The sequence below is a fragment of the Bradysia coprophila genome, unplaced genomic scaffold (assembly GCF_014529535.1).
Source record: "Bradysia coprophila strain Holo2 unplaced genomic scaffold, BU_Bcop_v1 contig_350, whole genome shotgun sequence".
NCBI classification, from domain to species: Eukaryota; Metazoa; Arthropoda; class Insecta; order Diptera; family Sciaridae; genus Bradysia; species Bradysia coprophila.
In genome coordinates, this window is record NW_023503608.1 from 974,944 (window position 1) to 998,585 (window position 23,642).

Sequence of the window (23,642 nt, forward strand, 5' to 3'; positions counted from 1 at the left end):
GTCAGATGGCGACAGGATCGACATGGCACACTAACGTAGGTGTTTGCAAATCGAAAGAAAAATTCCATCTTCATTCGCGACTATGGAGGGTGTTAGCAGTATGAAAATTTCATGGTGACACGGTGAAATTTGTGCGGAATACAATTACGGATTCGATTAATTTGTGCCGTGTGTGTATATGTCTTATTTGTTGGACTTTGTTAATGAAGGCAGGGGGCACAATAACGAGCCCCCAAATTGGTTCTGTTGAGGCATGCCGTAATGGCAAGAGAGGTAGGTGGTGACCAAAATCGAAATTTTCTTCTTTTTTTTCATTGCTTTTTTTATGCAGAGGAAAAACATATTTTTTCCAGTTGATTTTTTCACGGTAAAATTTGGCAATTTATTAATTTTCGATAATTAACGACAATTGAGCAATTTCTTGTTTGGGACTTCGTTTTTCGTTTTGCTGTAAAAATGTGTTTTTCCCTGATTTTATTTGTGTTGTTTTTCTGACCCATACTTGTGAATCAATAAAAATCGATTCGATGAATTGGCAGGAATGTATGTAAGTTATCTACCCCAATTTATTGGGCCAAGGGAATTTTTTTCCTCAATTTTTTTTTCGGAATAATTTTTTTCCCTCGAAATACTGATGAAGCGAAAAGAAAACTCAATTAAAATGGATTATAAAAAGTGTCTAATGTGAAATATGAACATTGCATTTTCCGAGTGGGGTTATACTATAAACTGTGATGGTTATGAATGTATACAGTGGTAGTTCACGTAATTTTGATGATCTGAAAATTTCGTTTGTGTGTTTTTTTTTTTCGTAGGCAGAGAGTTGTTGATATTGTGATGATGAATAGTGTAAAATGTAATTCGTGGCATTTACTATACGTAATATAAGTACGCTGTTTATGCTAACATTGTCATAAATAACGTTTTCACTCTCACAAGCTTTTTTTTGTATGAACTGTTTTGTACAGCAGAACTTGAAGCATTTCATTCAGACAGTCAATTAAATCTATTGTTATGAAACGGGTAGTAAATGCAACAATGCAAAATTGTAGTAAATGATTTTGTGCATTACAATATATGAGTCTCTCATTAACAACATTAATTGCTCAACGGATTGAGTAAAAAAAAAAATTGAAAGGAAGAAAAAACTGTTTTGATTCGAATACGGTATACATAACAGTTGGAAAAAGAGTTGTTTATAAACTAGGCTGAAGAGAAGGTGTGGTTGTGCAGAAGTTTTGTTGACTTTTAAGGATTTGACATAGATAATGAATAGAGTTTTCCCAGGGCATTAAATTCTCCGTTCGTAAATAATAAAATGTTTCTCGAAATTGGAATGAATTTTCGGTGGCGCAATGAATTTTCCGACTTTCGGGCTGGTGCAAGTAAATATTATCATACTCGTTCCTACTGGTAAACTGGCATTGCGATGTGTTTACGCTGGGATTACATATTTCCAATCTTATGGGTTTTGATCTACTCAGTCATATTTCCTACTATGTTAGAAGCAAATAGGAGGCAATATTGTGGGACTCTCTGCGGAATGATTAACTTAATATAGTACGCGATTAGTCTGCTTGATATTTTTCTTTCGATAAGGGTGAGGTGAGGAATGTTATCACACTACTTTTACAGTTTATGCAGTTTTATACGAATACGAATGTCAGCTGAAGGCAAAACAGTATAAACGAATGCCATTAACTGTAAGCATGTCAACAAATTTTATTTACTATTTAAACCATGAAATTGCTACGTTTCCGTTGTTGTAGAACGGGATGGTATTATCGAGTCATGATGTTGTTCAAAATTTAAAATTCTTTTAAAATGTTTTGGAATTTCTTAGAATTGGACCTTCGAGCAGTTATACGCTTGCAGCAATAATGTAAACAGTACGATTTAATCAGTTATACTGTATTATGTGAAAAACATAGCGAAGTACAAGATTTCTAATTAAAAATGGGCGTAACAGCGCCTACGAATATTTACCCCAGAGATAATTTTGCATGCATCTTCTTAAGTTGTTATAAGTGAGCTATCATCAGTAAATCTGTTCTTTCATTTAAAGTATCGCTTACCATTTGACACACAATCTTTTACTTCAAAACACTTAACATAAGCTTTCTTATATAAAAGAACGCTAGATAGAGCTCAGTTATTTATTTTTTGTATTTGTTGCTGATAGCAAATGACCAGCGTTATTTTTAGCTCTCGCTGACTCTATGTGATTTTCATTATTGGGACAAAAGCCCAGAAACGATCTAGTTTGAACTGAGAGAAAAAGAACCTGACCTGACCACCTAAACATACTTTTTCAAATATTTTATGTAACTTATCAGGTTTGATCTGATTACCATTTTCAGGATTCAGGTCAATTCAGGTCCGGTCGAAATTGCTCATTTCATGGTCATGGATTGAGAGCAAATTATTGAATTAGAATCTACCGGAAAGAACGCAAAGAAATTTCTGTTTTTTTTTAAATTTAATGCAATAAAAAAGTTTTGTCATCATGTTGGTAGCCATTTCCAGGACTTGTTACAAACCATATTTAATTATTGTTATTTTAACATTTAAAACATTCAAAATTTATTCAAATTCTTGTCGCCCACTTCTATTCACAATTATATTTTGATAAATTATAAATCTTACCTACCTAATACCCATCCAAAGTCAATCTGTATTCAGGTTCATCTAAGAAATGATGTTCTCCGTGTATTATATATACGAAAACTTTTCGCCTAAATGTTTTAAAGTGATGGGTGTTGCTGTTGATATACATACATAAATATACCTATTATATGATTGTGTGTTGTGTGGGCCCACGCAAAAGAAATAGACAACTTGAATAACATTTTGTTTATGTTTTCATGTTGTGGGAGCGTTATCCTTATCGGAAAAGGTCATGAGTTTAATAATGTGTAATTCTATGTGTTGTATGCTTCTGTTTTGAATATTTATTTCAAAGATCAGAGGGGCGACATCAAATCTTTTACTTTGTATTATAATATTGTTTTTCACCATTCAGATAATAATTGTTGTACAACAAATTGTGTGCTCTTTTTCACGATATTTTCTTAATTCGTTTGCCATATACAAAGAAAAAATGCTGCCTAACCGTTGGCACGTGTAACTCTGATGTGGTATTGGGAAATTGAGTAAAGGCGTTGTGTTAATTATTTCTGTGGCTCGGAACAACTATCTTTTTGAACTTGGCATAGGTAGAAAAAATGAAATAAAAGATTTTGTTCTGCTGAAAATTCTTTGATCAAAAGAGGTAAGGGAGTCTATGACCATTCTGTGATGATATGCTTACCGTCTGTGAAATGCATACAATTAGTAATCCCATTAGGAATAACAACCACTCATTATTTGCAAGTATTACGAGAGTAACTGCGAATTTGCCTTGGTAATAAATTGCAACCAATGACAATCATACGAATCACGGAGGAAATTTCATATCTTCACTATTTCCAACAAACTCAGGTAGCGGAATGTGTTTTCACGTCATAAATGCATGAATCCCAGAGACTGATGTTTTGGCTATAGTGAATATCGATAATCTGAGACTTCAGTTCTGTGTACGTACCAAGAGGGCAAGATAGATTGTAGAAAGTCACTAACGAACTTTTTCTGAATTCTTCTCGATAAGATCATTGTCGTTTAGTCTTCCTTAATAATGTAAATGATACTCTCTTTTCGGAGTCGCTAAAGATATCAATGATCTACCAATCGAAACATTTCTCCACAGATCGGTTGGGTGCGCTGTTGGCTCAATGTCATTTTTAGAGTAAAATCCACAATTTACCGCCAGCATGATAGTGCTATCGGATCAATCACTTCTTTTGATCTAACAAGTTTCAAAAAATTTATGCGAAATCTTTTACTTCATTTCTTGTAACATGCACTTTCCTATATAATGTTACATAAGTGAAAGCTTGTCGTTTATTTTTGTCGTTGTTACTGATAACAGATGTATAGCCGTATACGTAGTATTGAGTTCTACGTGGTATTGCATGTTAATCTACACACCCGTTATTTTTTTTGCTCGACTAATTTCTCCATCTACGCCTGAGGAAACGAAAGAATTTTAGACTGAACCGCACCATAAACTATTTCCTGTAATAAATTAATTTTCATAGTTTCTACACCATATCAACTCCGCAGCTAACACAGTTTATGCTAACATATTTGCCGTAACGCTCATACCATGCAACGTTATAGCGTGTAGCAAAACATAGATATAAATGAGAAATGTTGTTGTGAAATCTGAATTCTTTGGGTGCATAAATGGTTAATACATAGTTCGACTTGCATCCGTATATACCACATTTTGACACACAAACCTTATCCTTAATATAAAATGGGATGAAACGATGGTTTAAATCTCATGAATTTCAAGAACGATAATTTTACTCGAAGTTTATCGAAGAGTCAATGTACCGCAAAGGATAATAGAATTTCGTATATCCTCTCGTAGTGTTCCATATAACGTTATATCTGCGTATACGTGAAATAAAATGGCAAGCACTGAATTTCTCTGCGCGCTGAGTTTTCGATTCTGCTTTACTGGCGGATATTCTCTCGACATTGAGAAAATGAGAATATTTCGAGGAAAATATTTATTGGTTGGCTCTTAGATTCTCAAATGGCTTGTGAGTAAATGAATTATTTTCATATTTCCACTAAATATATAGATATGCTGAATACTACAATCCGTATTTACTTTGTTTGCATTTTTTTTATCTTCGTTCGAATGAGTGAAACTTAGACAGATAGAAAATATAACAAGGATACAAACACATAACTGCAGTGTAAAAATCAAAATCATTTTCCAGTTTTGTTTTACTGATTATTTTGAGTCTTTTCTTTCCATCTCAAATGTATGCGACGGATATGTTTGTATACTATACGTACACAAATACACATATACGTACATACCCTCACAGTTTATGTATTTGGGATGGAAAAAGTAGGTCACCAATTCCGCTATATTTTCAGGAAAGTACCTAACGTTTTTATTCAATAAAATTAACACAAGTTGTAGTAAACAGATTCTTCAGCAATATAATGCCGTATCTTTCGCTTAATGTGGTAGCTTAGTGTAAAAAGAAACAAAATAGAACATCATTACAATCGGAGCTTTTACCTCGGCTACAAATTACTCTTGAACGCTAAATCATAATGTCCTATTTAACCACCACATGGGCGCACCTTATAGTTAAATGGAAAGACCTGATTTTAGCAATGTATGTCATTCATTACCGAACAGTACCGTGTACGGTAATGGTTAAATTTATTTACAGCATCCAACGGAAATGAATCGTTACCTAATAACATTTACGGCCATTTTCATTTCCGCAGAGCGACGCGAGTCATAGTTTGTATTTGTAACTGTTACTTCATTTACTCGTCTTTTAATGTTTAATACGAAATCTATCACTTCAATATGTTTATTAAATATTTCGACATGAAAGGGAACAACAGGTGAATTATGGTTTTGTATCAAAGTTCCAAAATAATGAAAAAAAAATATTTAGGTTAGACGCACCAGTCTCAGGATATGTACTGATAGTCGTACACCTATTGTTTTTTTCATTAATATACTTTTTATTATGAATGAAAGAACAATAGGTATCTGACAATGTATCAATGCCAAAGACTGGGGCGCCCACACTATTCTTAAACAATATTTTTTTAATTCAAATTGACTTATTTAATCTTCATAAACAGCATATTTCCCCAGCATTCACCAGGACCTATTTTTGGAAATGTTTTTGGAAATTTTTTCCAAAATTCCCAAAAAATTGCCAAAAATTTCCAAAAACTGCGAACGTCCAAAAACCAAGTTTTTCCACCATTTCGAACGGTTTTGGCAACTGCTGAATCAGCCTTGCGTTTTAACTGACTCTCGATTATTTCTTGACACTATTAGGTTTCAAATGAAGACGAGCATGATTACGTTGAAAGATGAGAGCGTCAATAATCAAACATTAATCATTGAGAGCCGGCTAAAACATAAGGCTGAGCTCCGGAGTTGCCAAAACAGTTCGAAATTATGGAGGAATTCGGTTTTTGAACGTTCGCAGTTTTTGGAAATTTTTGACAAATTTTTGGAAATTTTGGGGAAAAAAATCCAAAAAAATTTACAAAAATAGGCCCTGGCATTCACGGGTCTATTAAATTCGATACCAGAATCAGTGCATTGTTGGTATACGTACTTCTGAATTCACAATAAAACAAACCGAGAAGTAGAAAATTACAAGACAAATGTTTGTTAACTTGATGAACTAGTTATTTTGGCAAGTATCAAGTGGTAATAGGCGATGCGATATTTTGTGCAGTAACAGACCTGCCGAATATTTGCGAAATTATTCACTAAAGAATGTACTAACCAAACGTACATGCAATGACGTATACACATATATAATGTTATATGGTTCAACAAATTCGCTTTTTCCGTGCCAGCGAAATTAATTCAACCGCACCAACTAATTTCGCAGATAACATTCAATTTATATACTCTACCATTATGTGCAGAGCATTTTATCGAGATGATATTCTGTTCGAGTTTCGAGTTTATTGTACCATTTAGGGAGCGGTCTGTTCCGCTTTTCTAGGATTTTCTTAGACATCGCTTCACATAATGTAAGCATGAAAATGAACAAATACTGCACTTTTTGTGTGTATATAAAAACTCACTGCTACGCTGGCTGTATGCCTTTGTATAGAAAGTAAACAGAACACAAGTACACAGGGAGGAAAAAAAAATGGCACAACGAACAAGTTATTTTGTGCATACACACTGCTGCTGTAGCTCTTCAGTATAAGAAATATAGTGGCAGATAACAAATGTTAAATAAATTCAGTATATCAGCCATGTATGTTACAGTTCCATTCGGTTGCAGTGCTACAAAACCTTGCTTCCGTTTTACATGGCTTTACATAACCCTCATCTCAAGTATCCCTCTCTGTTTCTCTTTCATCTCTCTATAACAAGATTTTAAATTTCGTTATATATTTGTAATGTGTACGCCACATAATATTTTACTACAACACACATTGCACAAAATATATCGCCTGCCACTATTGGAATCACGATCCCAGGGTCCCGGTCTCTGAGCAGTATAGTTCTTCGTTGACCCCGTTTCTGAATGTAGAGCACCAACCGTCATATAAATAAATGCATTTACAACTATGTGCCATGTTCTATAAAAGTTACGAAAAGTGCATAGTTATGTTATTGGTATATGTACATTGTACGTTGTACAATATGTTTAACATGGAAAATGCGGTTTTTCATATGTATAACAATGGGCATTTTATGGAATAAGAAAGCTATACGCAGTATTTTTATGGTACGAAGGACGAAACCTACTTTCGTCTACTTCTACGCTGAGATCTAATTACATATGAGCAGCATCTGTGCAGTACATACGATAACTGTTCACATAATATAACAATACTCGATGAATTTGAAGAATATATAAAACTCTAACCCAAAATGAACCATAATAGTTGGACAATGGAATGAGATTTTGTCAAAGTTCAGTTCCGACCTGCATTTGCCTATACAGAAATTATGCAAATAAAATTTTAGAAAATATTTTCTAGTTCGCTTTCTGAAAATATTTTACAGGGTTGGGTTTAGGTCACTATCTCTAATAAGATAGTGGATGAGCAATTTGTTTCAGCAGTAGAATGCGTCGTTTTCTGACGCAGTAATATCTTATCCTTTTATGTGATTCATTAACTGCGATATAAAACTGATGGAATTTATGAACTCATGAGATTTCTACGAGCTGGAAGTATACGATGCAGCCGTTGCAGTATTATGATGTTTATTGCTATAAAAGTTGTAATTTATTTATTGCATAGTTCGACCACTTATCGCTCACTCTACTTTTTGTTTTCTTTGGCTAGATGTTTTTCACATGCTTGTTTCAATGAAGAATGCGATTTGTGTATAACGTTTCGAACTTTTCTGGCATGATAGTTTTTAATACAAATTTTAGTTTTAAATTTGGAACAAATGACTTCGTTTTAACATCAGTTTTCATTTCTTACACTGTCTGTCGATCTGACGAGAGATATGTACCAGGTCCAGGCATACAATTGATAGGGCCCTTCGTATCGGGTACGGAAAGATTGGAGTAGAATTTTCAATTGGAGCCACACGAAATACTTTTGTTAACAGTATACGTCCAGAAGGGATACGTCACATTGGCAGTGATGGCTCATTTTTGGCCAAATGAAGAAAAATGTAGATTATGTGGTCTACTAATTTTTTTTCCATTTGCCCAACATGGCAAAAAATCGATGTAAAGAATGTCACAGCCAAAAATATGTCACTAAGTTCTGTAAATCTTATGACTCGAGATTTTATTTTTCTTGTAATTCTCCAATGTGACGTCTCCCTTCTGGACTTATAACTATTAACATAAGTATTTCATGTGGCTCCAATTGAACACTCTACTACAATCTTCCAGTACCCGATACGAAAGCGCCCCAACAATTGTATGCCTGGTCTTAGTCTAAATTTCTCGTCAGATCGACAGGCAGTGTAAGAAATGAAAATTGATGTCAAAACGAAGTCAAAACTAAAATTTGTATCAAGGACATCGTTTTTTCGTTTTAAATAATTAACTTACTCTAAGCTTTAAGCAAAAATATTTAAATTTCATTTTTCTTATAATTCGCTAATTAAAGATGTCCCTTTTATGTATTTAGCCATTCATATATATGCATACAGGCCGACGGTCTTATTACTTACAATCCGTTAGTGATTTTTCAGTGGTTGGACTAAGCCTTACCCGTCCTTTACTTCTATATACTCAGTGAAGAGTATAACCTGAAGTGAATCACAGCGAGCTGACGTTCCCCTTCTTCATCACACAGTTACATCCGAAAAAGAAAAAGTGAAAGCCAGAAAGGTGGCCTTCCAGCTTCCAGAAAGCAGTGAGTGAAAACAAGGAAACTTCATAGCAAAACGTATCGTTGAAAATCTATTTGCGAAGAATGACCTGCCAACACTCAATTCGCAAAGATCAACTCCTTTCAGCACACACTCTAGAGAAAGACGTCAACTCGTGATGTAAAACACACCAATCCAACTCGTGATGTAAAACACACCAATCCAACTCGTGGGAACGAAGAGTGCATCATGACTCAATTCGTTGCAACAAAGAGTGAATCATGGCTCAATTCGTGGTAACGAAGAGTGCATCATTACTCAATTCGTGGCAATGAAGAGTGCATTATGACTCAATTCGTGAGATCGGCCTATCTAAATGAAGCTAAAAACAAAATAAAATAAAATAAATTAGAAACAAACAGAGTTTAAACACTCTTCCCTTACCCTGGACTCACGTTAAGTGAATGAATTGAGAAAAAGAAGGCTGTTTCGACCTCGAGAACTAGCGGCGGTCCAAAAGCCAGAGTGGACTGACTATCTTCAGTTGTTTCCGCTAGCCTCTTACACAAGACAGCAGTAAATCTTTCAATTGAACTGTAGCGTTAGAAAGTTTACATAAGTAATTGCCATCTGCTGATGGAAAATCGGGCGTCAAAGAAAGCTACTCTGAAACAATCCCAAAAAACGTAGCACCAAAATAAGAGTAAAAATGCAAAAATCGAGAGTAACAATTCACACAATAACACCACTCAAACAACAAAAACAAAACACATACCACCGCACAAACTCAGACTCAATCTCGTTGAAAAACTCTGTCAAGCTCCGTTCGTTACATCCGAAAAAGAAAAAGTGAAAGCCAGAAAGGTGGCCTTCCAGCCTCCTAGGCAGAACGAACTAAACAAAATGTTTCCAGCCTTCTACGCAGCAAAAAGCATTGGTTGAAAACAAAATAGAAAGCAGTGAGTGAAAACAAGGAAACTTCATAGCAAAACGTATCGTTGAAAATCTATTTGCGAAGAATGACCTGCCAACACTCAATTCGCAAAGATCAACTCCTTTCAGCACACACTCTAGAGAAAGACGTCAACTCGTGATGTAAAACACACCAATCCAACTCGTGATGTAAAACACACCAATCCAACTCGTGGGAACGAAGAGTGCATCATGACTCAATTCGTTGCAACAAAGAGTGAATCATGGCTCAATTCGTGGTAACGAAGAGTGCATCATTACTCAATTCGTGGCAATGAAGAGTGCATTATGACTCAATTCGTGAGATCGGCAAGTGAAACACCACATCATCAACATGAAAAATCCGTCGTAACTCAATTTGCGAAGAATGACTCACTAACATTCAATTCACAAAGATCGACATCCCAAAAGAGAGCCCCAAAACAAACCCCGATCCCCACTACTCAAACTTTACCGAATCCCGTCGTATACGTATTCCGACTTTTCTTCTTCTTTCCTTCGACTGCTGCATTCAGATTCTTTCCCTTATGATTCGCCGTCCATTCTATGTCCACGATTCTCTATTTCTGATCAAAATTCAAGTCCAACCACGAAAACGAACTGCAACTTCTCTTTTTCCATACAACGTTTGGAAACAAACCGAGTCCATTCCGAGACCAGCTGCTAGCCGTGATTCAGCAGTCGTATTAATGTACGATCCATCCTCGTGCGAGGGTACATGCATTCCGTTAGTGATTTTTCAGTGGTTGGACTAAGCCTTACCCGTCCTTTACTTCTATATACTCAGTGAAGAGTATAACCTGAAGTGAATCACAGCGAGCTGGCGTTCCCCTTCTTTGAGTAAACTTCGTCATATTACCTCTTTAGATTTATGAGAATTTCAAAAAAAATCTTTTATTTCGTTATTTTTACCACACAGTTAAAGACAACCAATTTTGTTTCTAAGCTTGCTTCAGATTCTTTACCAGCTGTTTCACTCATATACTCACACCGCTTACCTGGTTTTACCACCACTACGCGTGTTTGTGACTATAGCACCCCGCATCCGTGGAAGCAGTATGTTTGTATCAGTCGACCAGCTGGTAGAACATCTGAAGCAAACTTGGACACAAATTGACTTTAAGTGAAAATTAAGATTAATTAGCCACAGAACACCGTTAAAAAACCATAATTCATTATTTTTGTCGCAGCTGTTATGATGACACGGCAGTCTGATTTTTATTTCCGTGGGAGGTTTAAAATAATTTCGTTCCCTATAAGAAAGTACATGTACTGTCGTGTGTTGAGTATAGTATTTATAGGAGAATATAGTATTTATTAAAATACGGAAAAAGATTTTTAAACAATTCTAGTCAGTGGGCCGTACAATTTTGTTCCAAAAACAATCCAACAAATCCTCTAGCGAAAATATGCACAAAACAGTATAATTGTGATCGACTTCATTTTGATATGCGAGTATGACTCTCTTCGGCAGTATATATGCTGATATGTACTGAATATAATCAACTTGAGCCATAAAGTACAGAAAACAGAATCAGCATGTGTATATCGTATATCAATAACAAATTTTAATTTGATAGAATCGTTCAGCGACTTATAATACATACTTGTACACAGGTACACTATTTTGTGTTTATATTATTAAACCAAATTCGTTTCGATCAGAATTTTCATTTTCTCAACATATCAACGTCCCTCCATGTAGGAACTGATAATATTGCCGATTATAGTATACCGAATATATGACTAAAGAAATGCAAACATGGATTGCATTTGATGCGCTGAAGCGAAACGAGGTCAAACGATTGCAATGCCGAACTTAGTCGACTGTCTCAATCGGTCAGGAGGGCACTGCACTTTGTGATTTTCATTTGAACTTATAGGACGAACACTGATTTTGTATCCCTAACGGTGGAACGTATAGTAACCAAAAAAAAACATTTTTGGATTTTTTTTGTTAATTTAAATTTAAATTCGGGTGTGCATATGTGGCAATGTATACACATTTTCCAGACCACAATTTTTAATGGAAAAAACAGAAAACATTTTTGAGTGAGAAACTATGATTTATACCGATACAAATGCGGGTAGAGAGAGTGATAATTTGTGTGTGATTTTTATACGAGAAAAGCGTACGATTACTTTATGTAATGATACGAAGAATAAGTGGGTCAGTGCTCCAGTTTCCCTTGATGAAACTGACAAAGTTGACAATATATGGGTGAAATATTGCGAATAAATGCGACTCGAATTCCTCTTCCCATTTGTTTTATTTTTCTTTCGTAAAATATACACAAAAATTTCTGTAGTCTTAAAATGAAACATTTGATGTATTAAAAGTTCAAACTAAAAAAATTACGGTTTCTAATTAAATTGGACTTAGTAAACAAAATTTCGAGCTTAACAAAATAGAAAATGTTGTCGGATCATTTAGACTTTTCCGCAACCGAATCAATATATATTTATTCATAAATAAGTGTGATTTAGATATTTAAGGGAATAAAATTCACGTTAAATGTGATAGAATACGGAAAATTGTTAAATGTTTTAAATGTCTAACAACGTACAGTCTGCGTATACAAAACTCAAAATATTCGATGTGATAATTAAAAAGAAAATAACCGGAGCCTTTCAGTTGCAGCTAAATATTTTTCGATTAAATTTTGTTTTATCGGTACACACGCGCTCGGTTTGACAAAAAAAAAATTGTAAACAGAACTATGTGGTCGGCAGCATTGTGTACACTTGGTGTTACTAAGCCTATTTGGGGATGTACGTGTTTGAATTTTCGTCAAGGATTGGCAGCGGTAAATAAAACGACCAAAATAAGCTTAACCGATTGAGTTTCATTGTGTTATAGTCAGAGAGCGATGAAACAAGATCACAAATAAATAAATAAAAGATTTCTTAATCCGAATAATGACGGAATAAGCTTAGTCGATTGGGTGTTTTATTGTATCGTCGGAACGAAGAAACAAGATCAAACAAATATGTTTTTCTTACTACTCGTATCTATGAAAAAAAAACCTTAAATATATGAATGTATGATTATAATCATGTCAACAGACTGAGAAATCTATTCAATTTTACAATCTGTAAAACTTTGTCAGACAAAAAAAAGTATTTTGATAAAAAAAATTGTCAAAGAAAAATTGATGTGTAATAGATTCTCCACGGCAACAATCTCATCTCCATTGAACCCAAACGATAAGCTTGAAATTGTCTAGATATTTGCAAATCAATCTATCAAGATTAAGAATTTTCTAAATTTCGTGTTTATCTTTTTCTATTTCAGGAGTCTCGTGGGAAGAGGCCCCTGAAGATTTGGGATAGTTATAGGACCATCCGAAAAGGACTCGTTGTTGGCAGTTTTGAAGAATTATTGGTTAGAGGTAAGAAAATTTTAATTACCACATGTATACGCAGCAGTGCTATGAAATGTGCTTTACATTGAAGAAAATCTATTAATTTTCGGCTTAAAGAACCAAGTCTATTTTTAAAAGAAGAACTAAACCTTCAACGGGTTTCAACAATCTTCCACAGAAGGCAATCATGTCACAGTGTCGAATCTGTTACTTCTTTTTTCGAAGTTTTGGCGACAGATTAAATCAAAATCTTTTACTTCTTTAGTTTCAGCATAAATTCTACTACAATAGCGAAAGCTATTACTTATTTCTGTCGTCACTATCGATAATCGCTGACGCCCGTTAAAGTTAGTTGATTCGTGATATACTGCAGATATATCTATTTTGGCGGTTGTCTTTGAAATTACATGTGTGCGTTACAATTTCACCCGTATAAACATGTAAAACACTTTTGTTTGTATGAGTGGATCAGCTGGAACAAAATGTGTCTCTTATTTCAAAGTCGACGACTGTAAGTTTGTAAAAAAAGTCGGATCATTTAAGCAACAATTTTTTGCTTAGAATAATGATTCAGGTCGATTAAAAATAGCCTGTGAAAATTTCTATCCTCCATTCTGCTTCTGAATCACAGTTAAAGCGTAGACGGAGAAATCAATAATACTCACGTCTAATATGTGTGGCCACTTCAAAGCATGAGATCCTTCGTAAAATATCGAAAGCGCATTTTCACTTTTATTTAAACCTTTTTTTAACGGACTGGTTGTACATTAACATCGATTCAAACAATAACGTAACTTACCAGCACTGTGAAAGGTCGTCCGCATTTATTCAATAAATTAGGTACCAGTTGATACATAATATAACAGCATCATCACCTAAATGGATACGAGTGCAGACATCAGACGCCCTCACACTGCTCACACTACCATAATGTTCATATTTCAGATTAAAACGTATGACATTTGGAATAACCGGTTGGTTTATGTTCTTAGAAAATTGTCCCAAGAGACATCATTTCTACCTATCGTTTTATATTCAATACCTACGATCGGTTCTCGTCGTACATATGATGTCTTATAGAGGATGTTGGTTGGGTTGTTATTTGCAACTGCACAATATCTCCCAAGTTCTGTTTGGTTTTAAACGACAAAAGCGATACCGATGATGTTTTGAAATGGTTCCAGGCACAGCACTGCTACTAGCATGAACACTGAATTGACAAGTGTCAAATTTGGAGGCTTTATTGATACGAGCTACCGCTTAGGATTGGTTGTATTGTATGTTTTAACTCATACAACGAAAGCAAGTCATCTATCTGTACAACAGAAACGCAGTGCCTACTGTGATTTCATCAGACTCCGAATATTTTCTATGTTCATGCTAGAAGCAGGGCTGTGTTCCAGGTTTTTTTGTTTGTTTTTGTTTTGTTAAACGCTCAACCGAATACAATGAAAAAGTAATACACCCACGTCCGTTTCCTTTCGTGTAACATGCAATGTGTACTTATGTGGGTGTCGGAGAAAATTAAATTGACTTTAGCAATAGAGGATTTCATTAAGTTATGCAAGCTTATCGATAAGTACACCCATAACACATTAATTCGTGTCTAATTTGAATAATGTAATTTTTAGGCAAAGACAAACTTGGCGTTTCAGCCTCGGAATCAGTGAGGCTTGTTTTAGAGTGTGACGGAACACAGGTGGAAGATGGTGAATATTTTAGAACATTGGCAAATAATACGGTGCTATTACTCCTGAGACAAGGAGAGCGATGGTATCCAACTGGGGTCGATGTCATTAAAGCTGGTAAGTGGTAATGGTTGAGTAATCTGATTTTTGAGTTGATTTAATTCAATTGCACTCGAGACGAACGAAGTGCCAACACCATGGTTCACTTTTAATTAAATTGTGGTTGCATTTTTCAGCGATATCAGCTATACCTAAAATCGTCTGCGAGACGATACATGCGTTAGAATTGCATGATGAGACGCCATCGTGGAAGATCATGGATAATAAAGGTCGCGTCACCGTTGTCCTGCATTGGGACCAACGGCAAGGTGGTAGCAGTAACAGTGGAGGCGGCATTGGAGCGAGTAGCAGCAGTTCGATCAACATTAATGGTCTGCAGTCCGACAAATATTCACCATCCAAAATGGGATTATCGGCACAGAATTCTTTGGACAAATCATCATCATCTCAACAACGATTTCCTAGTCCGCAAATAACCGTCATAAATCATGACGATCAGCAATCAGCTTTATTTCATCAAGGTCGTCGCCTATCGAGACAAAGCGGCTCATTTGACAGTGCCGTCGGTGCTGTACACGTGCACACACCGGAATGTGCTCACCACGCACACACGCCAAGCCGAGCTGGTTCGCCCAGTGCGGCCGAATGTGATTTTCACTGTTGTGCACTGCACGAAGAAGGCCGTAAAATTGCTGTGCACAAAAGTGTGGCTACATCACCGATACAAGATGGTAGCTGCAGTCCTCAACCGAATCCTAGTAACTTATCTGATCCTAGTACAATGCAACGACGACCATCGACAAGCAAAGGTCACGTTCGATTTTTGGACATCGGTCCCGAGCGCGACAGTTCCGAAAGCGAAACGGAAAATACGGTAATGGAAGACGATGTCATAACTTCCGAAAAATTCCTATTACTGATCGATCAACTGTCGGTCGATCAGAAAAAGCATCTAAATATTAAGGACATTGGCATTATATTGGAGCGATTGAGCTCGAAAATTTTAGACGTCGAACGATTGGACCGTGAAAGCGAATCGGACGATTGTTACAATTGGACGATGAAAGCGACTATACGCGGCGATGCGTTACGGGAATTAGGTGTCATTTATAATGGAAACTATTATGCAATATCCGAGCATCCGGGCTATAAAGAAGAAAATGATGATGATGAAGAAAATGGTGATGAATGTGAGGAAGAGGACGAAGATAGACTATAAAAAATGAAGCAAAACAAAACAAATTAAACGGAGAGAAAATAATGAATAAAAATTGTTTTAAAAGAAATGATGATGATGCAGAGAATGGAACCAGAGAGAAAACAAAAAGTATTAAACACAAATTAGTGATTTCTAATATACCTAGTGAATTAAACAAAAAAAAGTAAAAAAAATGAAAAACGAAAAAATCTAAAAAAAAATTATGAAAAAAATATAAAATATTATAGCACAAATGTTGTGATTAATTGGGTTAAGGTGAAGAGTTTATATAATTGCACAAAACTTAAATTGCAGAATTGTTAAAACCAAACAAACAAACATAAAATCCGTTTCCGTTTTTCCTTAAACAAATTATCATAATTTTTTACGTTCAGTGAATATAATCTCCGTTTCCAATCATTCGGCGGATCTATCAATTGGATATAATAACATAAGCCTATAAACTAACTAAAACGATGACAAACCGAATAATATCGAACGTGTGCGATCTTTGTTTCTAACACAAATAGAGATAGAGAGGTATTACCACTAAAGTGAACATCCTATTAAAACAAACCATGTTACTTACCACATTCCATTCTTTTTTCTCTCACCAGATTTTAGGAAGATCTAAGATGCTAATCACATGACGGTTGCTTATGATTTGCGGGCCAGAACTCAACGGCTGGTGACTGCTGTAATAATTTTTTATTTTTAATGTAAAACCCGCTCTAAATGATGACTTTTAACGTTATGGAAATGTGAAAGTTATCGCTCTGGCTAATTGTTACGATGAAAGATGAAATATGTTTTGTTGAAAGAATCAAATCCCCCAACAATTGCTCTAAACGTGTTAGTTAGATTCCACTAAATAATTATAATAGTAGACATTCTCCCTCTGAATGAACGCTCCAATTAGTCGGGCACACACATTCATCTGGTTTATTCATCCGGTATGGCCATTATTTTACATAATGCTCATCAATTCGTATGCATCGTCGCACACCACACAGTGAAATTTTCCATCATAATCGAATTGCTGATTGATCTACTGTGAATTGAGCTCGGAACGAAATTTGATTAGCCTTAGTTCGAATTGTCGTCGTCGGTTCTTCGAATTTTCAAAACAATAGGTTATCTGTGATTTACGTACATCTCCGCTACAGTTCATCTGTTTTGCTTTTCTTGTTCAATTGAAACTTAAAGGAAATTTTAGTTACAAATCGCCACAATTTGTTAGGGGCTGGTAAATGAAAAAAATTACAGCTGAGAAATCGTTTAGCTTTCACAGACGGCGGAAACATATCAGCAGTTATACTGTCGGATCTATTACTTCATTTGATCTATGTCTTTCAGTAGATTGACTTCGAATCTTTTACTTCATTTTTGTAAACATTGTTTCAGTTTATATGATCGTTTTAGTCAAAGCTTGTTATCGATAACAGATACCGCGTGAGAATCATCAATCTGCATAAAATATCTGGGGATCGTACTCTCATTATACTACTCACGACTAGCGGAAATAGCCTCTTTGTGAAAATGTTTCAATGGAAATATGCACTGCAGAATATAGAGATCAGAGCGTCTTGCCATTTCTGGAGCTCATCAGCGACGACAAAATTAAACAGCAAATTCCTCTTATTTATATGCATGCGCAGGTTAACACTAATGAAGTAAGAGATTTTGAATCAATCCGTTGATCAACAGAAGTCAACGATTCAATAACTATATTGATGACATGCTTTCCGTCTGCTGATTTCGGGTATTCTACACACACAAAAAAATGATTTAAAACAGTATACATTACAATAACAAGCAATACGGTAGGCGCATTTTTATGACCACTTTTCCTTGCAAGCAAGGCAGAAAACTGTGAACTTTGTTTTGTACTGCTTCTAGCATTACCATTAGCTACCAAAATTTGGAGACTTTTTGATGTCTGGCATACGATATTCTCTAAGAAATATTTATGAAGTCAAAGTATAGTAAATTGAGTATGGGGCACTTCGTGGAACTGTCAATTTTTTGGGACACTAGTTTCTTTACAAGCAAGGAATTTTGAAAACCGACACATTTTTATTCGTGTGTTTTACTCGAGTTTCTGATTTCTCCATATAAAAACACATATAAAATTCACCAAAAATCAATAAACCACAAAACAGAAAATGTGTCGGTTTTCAAAATTCCGCGAGTGTACACGAAAATCTAACTTGACGGAAATTTTAGGATTTGTCAAGATAGATTTTTCTTTTGAAAATACCAGGTGTCCAAAAAGTTCACTGACAAAAAAGTTTTCAGATTATTACCTGTGACAGATAGTCTTTCCCCAGGTAATGTAATTTCTCATACAGCATTACCTGTTGTGATAATGTGATTTTTGTATGAAAAATTACATTTCCTGGGGACGCAACCGCCAACTTTTTTCTCAGTGTTGACAGATAGAAGTTCAACAATCAGAATTAACGTCGCACAAATCTCACTCGGTCTAAACACATTATTTAGCAAATGAACTAGAATGATATCCTTCTACCGCTAATTTGGAGCGTTTAATAGATTACCCCTTATTGAATATTCATTATCATGTGAGATAGATTGCTATAAGGATAATTCACGTAAACATTCTCTCTCATACACACACACATGCGAATTGCGTATTTTCATTGATTGCAAATTAGTAAATCATATTCTCATTTCCCTGATATTTGATGAAGAAAAATTGTTACAATAAATATACCTCTAAAGCAACAAGAAAATGAACCGAATAGTATTATTTCAATTATAATGACAAAAAAGAAAGGATAAATTATTATTATACATGACGACGACATACCATATATATATATTTATTAATATTATATTAAAACGTATAATAGGGTGGCTCTACGAAAATCAACAATAACTGCCAGAATAAAATTCAACACAAAAAATTATTTAGTTAAAATGAAGGGAAAAAAATTACAAATTGAAAAAAAAGCAAAAAGCAAAAAAATAATTAAGAAAAATTTAAATGAGAAAAGAGAAAAAAAATTAATAAAAATCGAAATAAATATTAAATGTAAAATTTAAATGTTTTTAAGCGGAAAAATTTCTAACTTTCTAATATTAGAAGATATTAACCCAAGACATCTAAACAAAAAAAAAAACAAAATGAATAGTAAATCTAATAATAATGAAAATCGGTTTTATCGAGTTATTATTGATGACGTTTGAAAAAATAAAAAAAATATAAAAAAAAATTTAAAAATTGCATGCAAAACAATGTGGTCTTAGTTGAATAGAAATGATTATCGAGAAACAAAACAAACAAACAAAAAATGTTAAGAAACCAAAAACAAAATGAAATCGGTTACGTTTTTCGTCCTCTCAGTTTTTAAGTGCAATTTAAAATTTGAGTTCAGTGCTCAACAGTAATAACAATCCTAAAATTGTAGCTCATGGAAAATCGGCTCATACCAAGGTTTTTGAACTAATAGAAAATCGGTAAAATGTCAATTTAAGATAATAACTTTTGCATAATTCTTGTAATCAAGGAATGATTGCGAAAGGACGCTCATTTACGGAGGTAGAAAGTATCCGATTTTTGTCTAGGCTCACAAAGAAATTTTAATGGTTCAGTGGATATTTTAGCCACTGGGAAATTGAGGCGCAAATAGTTATTTACGTATCGATTGTGGAGGCCGAAAGAGTTACGTATTAAGCTTTATATGCTGCCGAAAGTGACAGAAAACTGTAAGCCAAAGGGGCGAAAGCAAAGCTTTCGCCGCGTGAGCTTACATATCTGTTACTTTCGGCCCGTGGGTTTACATTTTTTCTTTCGTGCCGTAGTAGGCAGCATATAAAACTTAATACTCTCTTTCCACCTACTAACAATGGAACCACTTTGATATTTTGATACCTACTCAACTGACTCTGTCGTTTTTGGCTTTGTATAAAAATTTAAAATATCAGTTTTAAGTCGCTTTGAAAATGAAACCACGTCCTGCGTACACTGAAAGGAAGCTAGACTCGATGGATTGCCTATAATTTTAACTAATCATTGTCAGCTTCAACCAAAATTATTGTGCTATATTATGCGTGTTGCCCGTTGAAAAATCAATCACAAATGATCCTGCTACTCATATTTTCATAAGGATCATATGACTGTTTTCGTAAATATGCTTCGGTCTTTCCATCAGCTCTGACCATGCTTTTACATACAAGTACGATTACACTCGGAGGATTTATACTTCCTAAACGTACAGCTATTATAAACGACAAAAGTATCGGCAAAAATAATGACTAATTCTGTGACTTCCTTTGCTTTAATTTTAAATATTTTACAAACCAAATCTTTTACTGTTTTAGTTTAAATATACATTTTGCTATGTATAAGGGAACGCTAGCTTGAGCGTTTCGTTTACTTTTCTCGTCGTTAGCAATAACAGATGACTAAACGGTCGTTACATCTTATATGGTGTATGTAGCCACAAATATCCTCATTTTATCTTTATGAAACACTCATTTACACAACTAGTCCTAGTCCATGCTTCGTATGAATGGTCCAAGGTGAAGCTAATAAGCACTAGAAACATGACTTTTTGATTTTTCATTTCAATTACCCAATAGAGGAATGTTTCAAGGCAGGGCCTACTTTTTAGAAACTTTTAGAGAAAATCGAGAAATTCAAGAAACTTCGAGAAATTCAAGAAATTTCGAGAAATATTTCTTGAATTTCTCGAGTTCGAGAAATTTCAAGAAATTCCCGAAAATCCAAGAAATTCGAGAAACTTCGAGAAATTCAAGAAATGTCAAGAAACTAATTTCTCGAGTTTCTTGAAGTTTATCGAATTTCTCGAATTCGAGAAATTTTAAGAAATTCGAGAAAATTCAAGAAATTTCAAGAAATTCAAGAAATTAGTTTCCAAAAAGTAGGCCCTGTTTCAAGGTCATGCGAATTGTGAAATTACTGTCGAAATTCATCCATAAAGACGTAACCTCATCAATATTTATATGAAAACCGATCTCTGTGGAATAGTGTTTGTTCGGCCAGTGAAAATTCGTGTTTACAGTTACGTAGAATAAACCTATTGTGCGTTGGATGAGTGTTTCTTTAAATTGACATTTTATCTAAACTTTCTTTGTTCGTCACACAAAACGTATAGTTTGACTTTTATTGTTAAATTAATCTCAACTAGAATGACTTAATCATCGTTATGTTCAATACAAGTAACGAGATGGTGTTATTTTACGCACTTGATATGATTTCATGATCGAAAACCAAATCATAAAAAACGTACATAAAATGCGTTTCAGATTGTTAAATCGGACATTATTCCTGTCACCGTTGCTATTGTTTTGGCGAAGTCCGTGACGTTATTATTATTATCTTAGGATTTTTAAATGTAAATTAAACAGCCTGGTTGCCCACGTAATTTTTGGGTGCCGATTAGCGTCAGCGCCACCACGTCAGCTCTCAAGTACAACTCAATGGTTTTTGCTTACGCAGTAAAACATAGTATTGCTCCTAGATTTTAAATCTCACATTATTGGGGCACATGCCGTTAGTTTTATGTTGATTCAGCTATGAGTATGGGTGGCGCCACTAGAGAAACAGAACCAGTTGTACGTTGAATCGTCAATTCAGCTATGAAAATACGTAAACCCCGCCAATAGAAGGCAAAAATGACTTCACGACATGACCCAAACATCGGTTTTCTTGGTATTACTGTTCGACTGAAGATCCAGTACCAAAAATATACTCTTATTCCAGTTACTTGTATCGAACAAGATTTTTAGTAATTGTTCAACGAGCAAAAATATTCAGTCATTGATGGAATTGTACAAAATGCATTCTAGCTAAAACACGTTAACTTATAAATTGTGAGTTTTATGTCGTCTCTTCAGACAAGATAACATGCAATTTCTAGTTTATATAAGTCTTGACTTACAAATTATCATCGTGCGCAATCATTTAATCAACTCAACATTGACCCTTCATTAATTACACTAGTGCGTTTCGAAATTTATAGCACTAGTGCCGTTGACATAGATAATTATAGGAATGTAAGCACAAAAATGAATGAAACGATTCACTGAACCGATATGTGTCAAAATAGAAAAATGAAATGCAACAGAAATAGTAAATGTGTGCCAATCAAATTAGTTGTTAATCCAATTTCATCCGATAAATACATTATGCCAAACATTTCTGCCAACAAAATTTTTTTTTTCAAAAAATCAACAGGCAAAATTGATTGAAAAAATCATCGAAATTGCACCACACGTATTTGAATTCAACCATATTATAGATATGACTAGCCTATTCTTAGAGAAATATAATTTCGATCTTCCACCTAGTGAAAGACATAGTGCCAAATTGATTGTTTTTGATGAAATTGTTACGTCTATTTTAAAATTTTAAAGGTTCGTCAGACTATTTTTCGCTCAATTATTAAAATGTTTTATTTTTCTTTGTTTTAAACGTTTATCTATTGATGACATAAAATGATGACGGATTTGTTTATCTATTGAGAATGATTTTTTCACGAGTTTTATCCGTTGAAAATAGAAAAAATATGGAAAAGTAGACAAAGAAAATTCGATCTAATCAGTGTCTGTGTGGTTAATTAATGTTTTTTTACTGCAATCATAAAAACCGTAAAGTATTTTGAGAAAATAAAAAAACTTTAGTCTAAAAAAAACCTTTTTTAACATGAAAAAAAACAAAACAAAAATATAATGAAAGAAATAAAAAAATTCACAAAATTTTATGGAAATCAGACTTAACAAGACAACCGTTAATTTCAATCAACTCCAAATAATATTGGTTTCCATGTTAAACCATAGCTTTAATTTAAATAAATGTATTTAGTACCTAAATTAACAATTAAAAAAAATTACAAATGAAAAAAGAGAGAAAAATCCATCACTGCCACCAATAAAGAAAAATTAAATCCAGAAGTAAAATACATATGATCAGGGACTAAATATGACTATTATAATGCAGTCGTAGGAGTGCTCTTAAACGAATCGATTTATCGAGTTTGAGATCATTACAATTAAAATAACATTACTCTTTACCTTTTGTTAACGGTAGACGGATCTCGATGCAATCATTAAATCTGGTACTTCTTTTGTTTTGAAAAATTGACAAATATTTGGAATCAATTCTTTTACTTCGTTTGTTTCAGCATGTACAAAAGTATATTTCCTACAAGCGTTGATTTGTTATTATTGTTATCGTTAAAAATACAAACAATTAGTTCAAGTGGAAATATAAAATTGTCAATTTTGTTTCTCAGAAATTACTCCAAAAGTCAAGAGGAAAGCGTAAAAAATAAAACCTTCAGGAACGACCACGTATATTTGCAAAATGTTCTTTTTGAAGCAGATAAAATAATTTAGGACATGAAGGATCAATTTTGTGATGTTAGCCAAATTCATCGTGTATTTAAACAATAAGTTCTAGAAAC

At 34.3% G+C, this 23,642-nt stretch overlaps 1 protein-coding gene across 2 annotated transcripts; it reads left to right on the forward strand.

The window, feature by feature from the left end:
- On the forward strand, window positions 1–16,375 carry LOC119079965. 2 transcript variants are annotated; one of them, XM_037188080.1, is made up of 4 exons: window positions 1–273; window positions 13,176–13,272; window positions 14,877–15,050; window positions 15,170–16,375. In XM_037188080.1, exons 1-4 carry the CDS (start codon window positions 262–264, stop codon window positions 16,210–16,212), a joined length of 1,326 nt encoding a protein of 441 aa, XP_037043975.1. In that variant the 5' UTR covers window positions 1–261; the 3' UTR covers window positions 16,213–16,375. The 2 variants fall into 2 exon arrangements, with proteins under 2 accessions (XP_037043975.1, XP_037043974.1); XM_037188079.1 differs by lacking the exon at window positions 1–273 and adding an exon at window positions 12,403–12,687.
- Window positions 16,376–23,642: the final 7,267 nt, after the last annotated feature.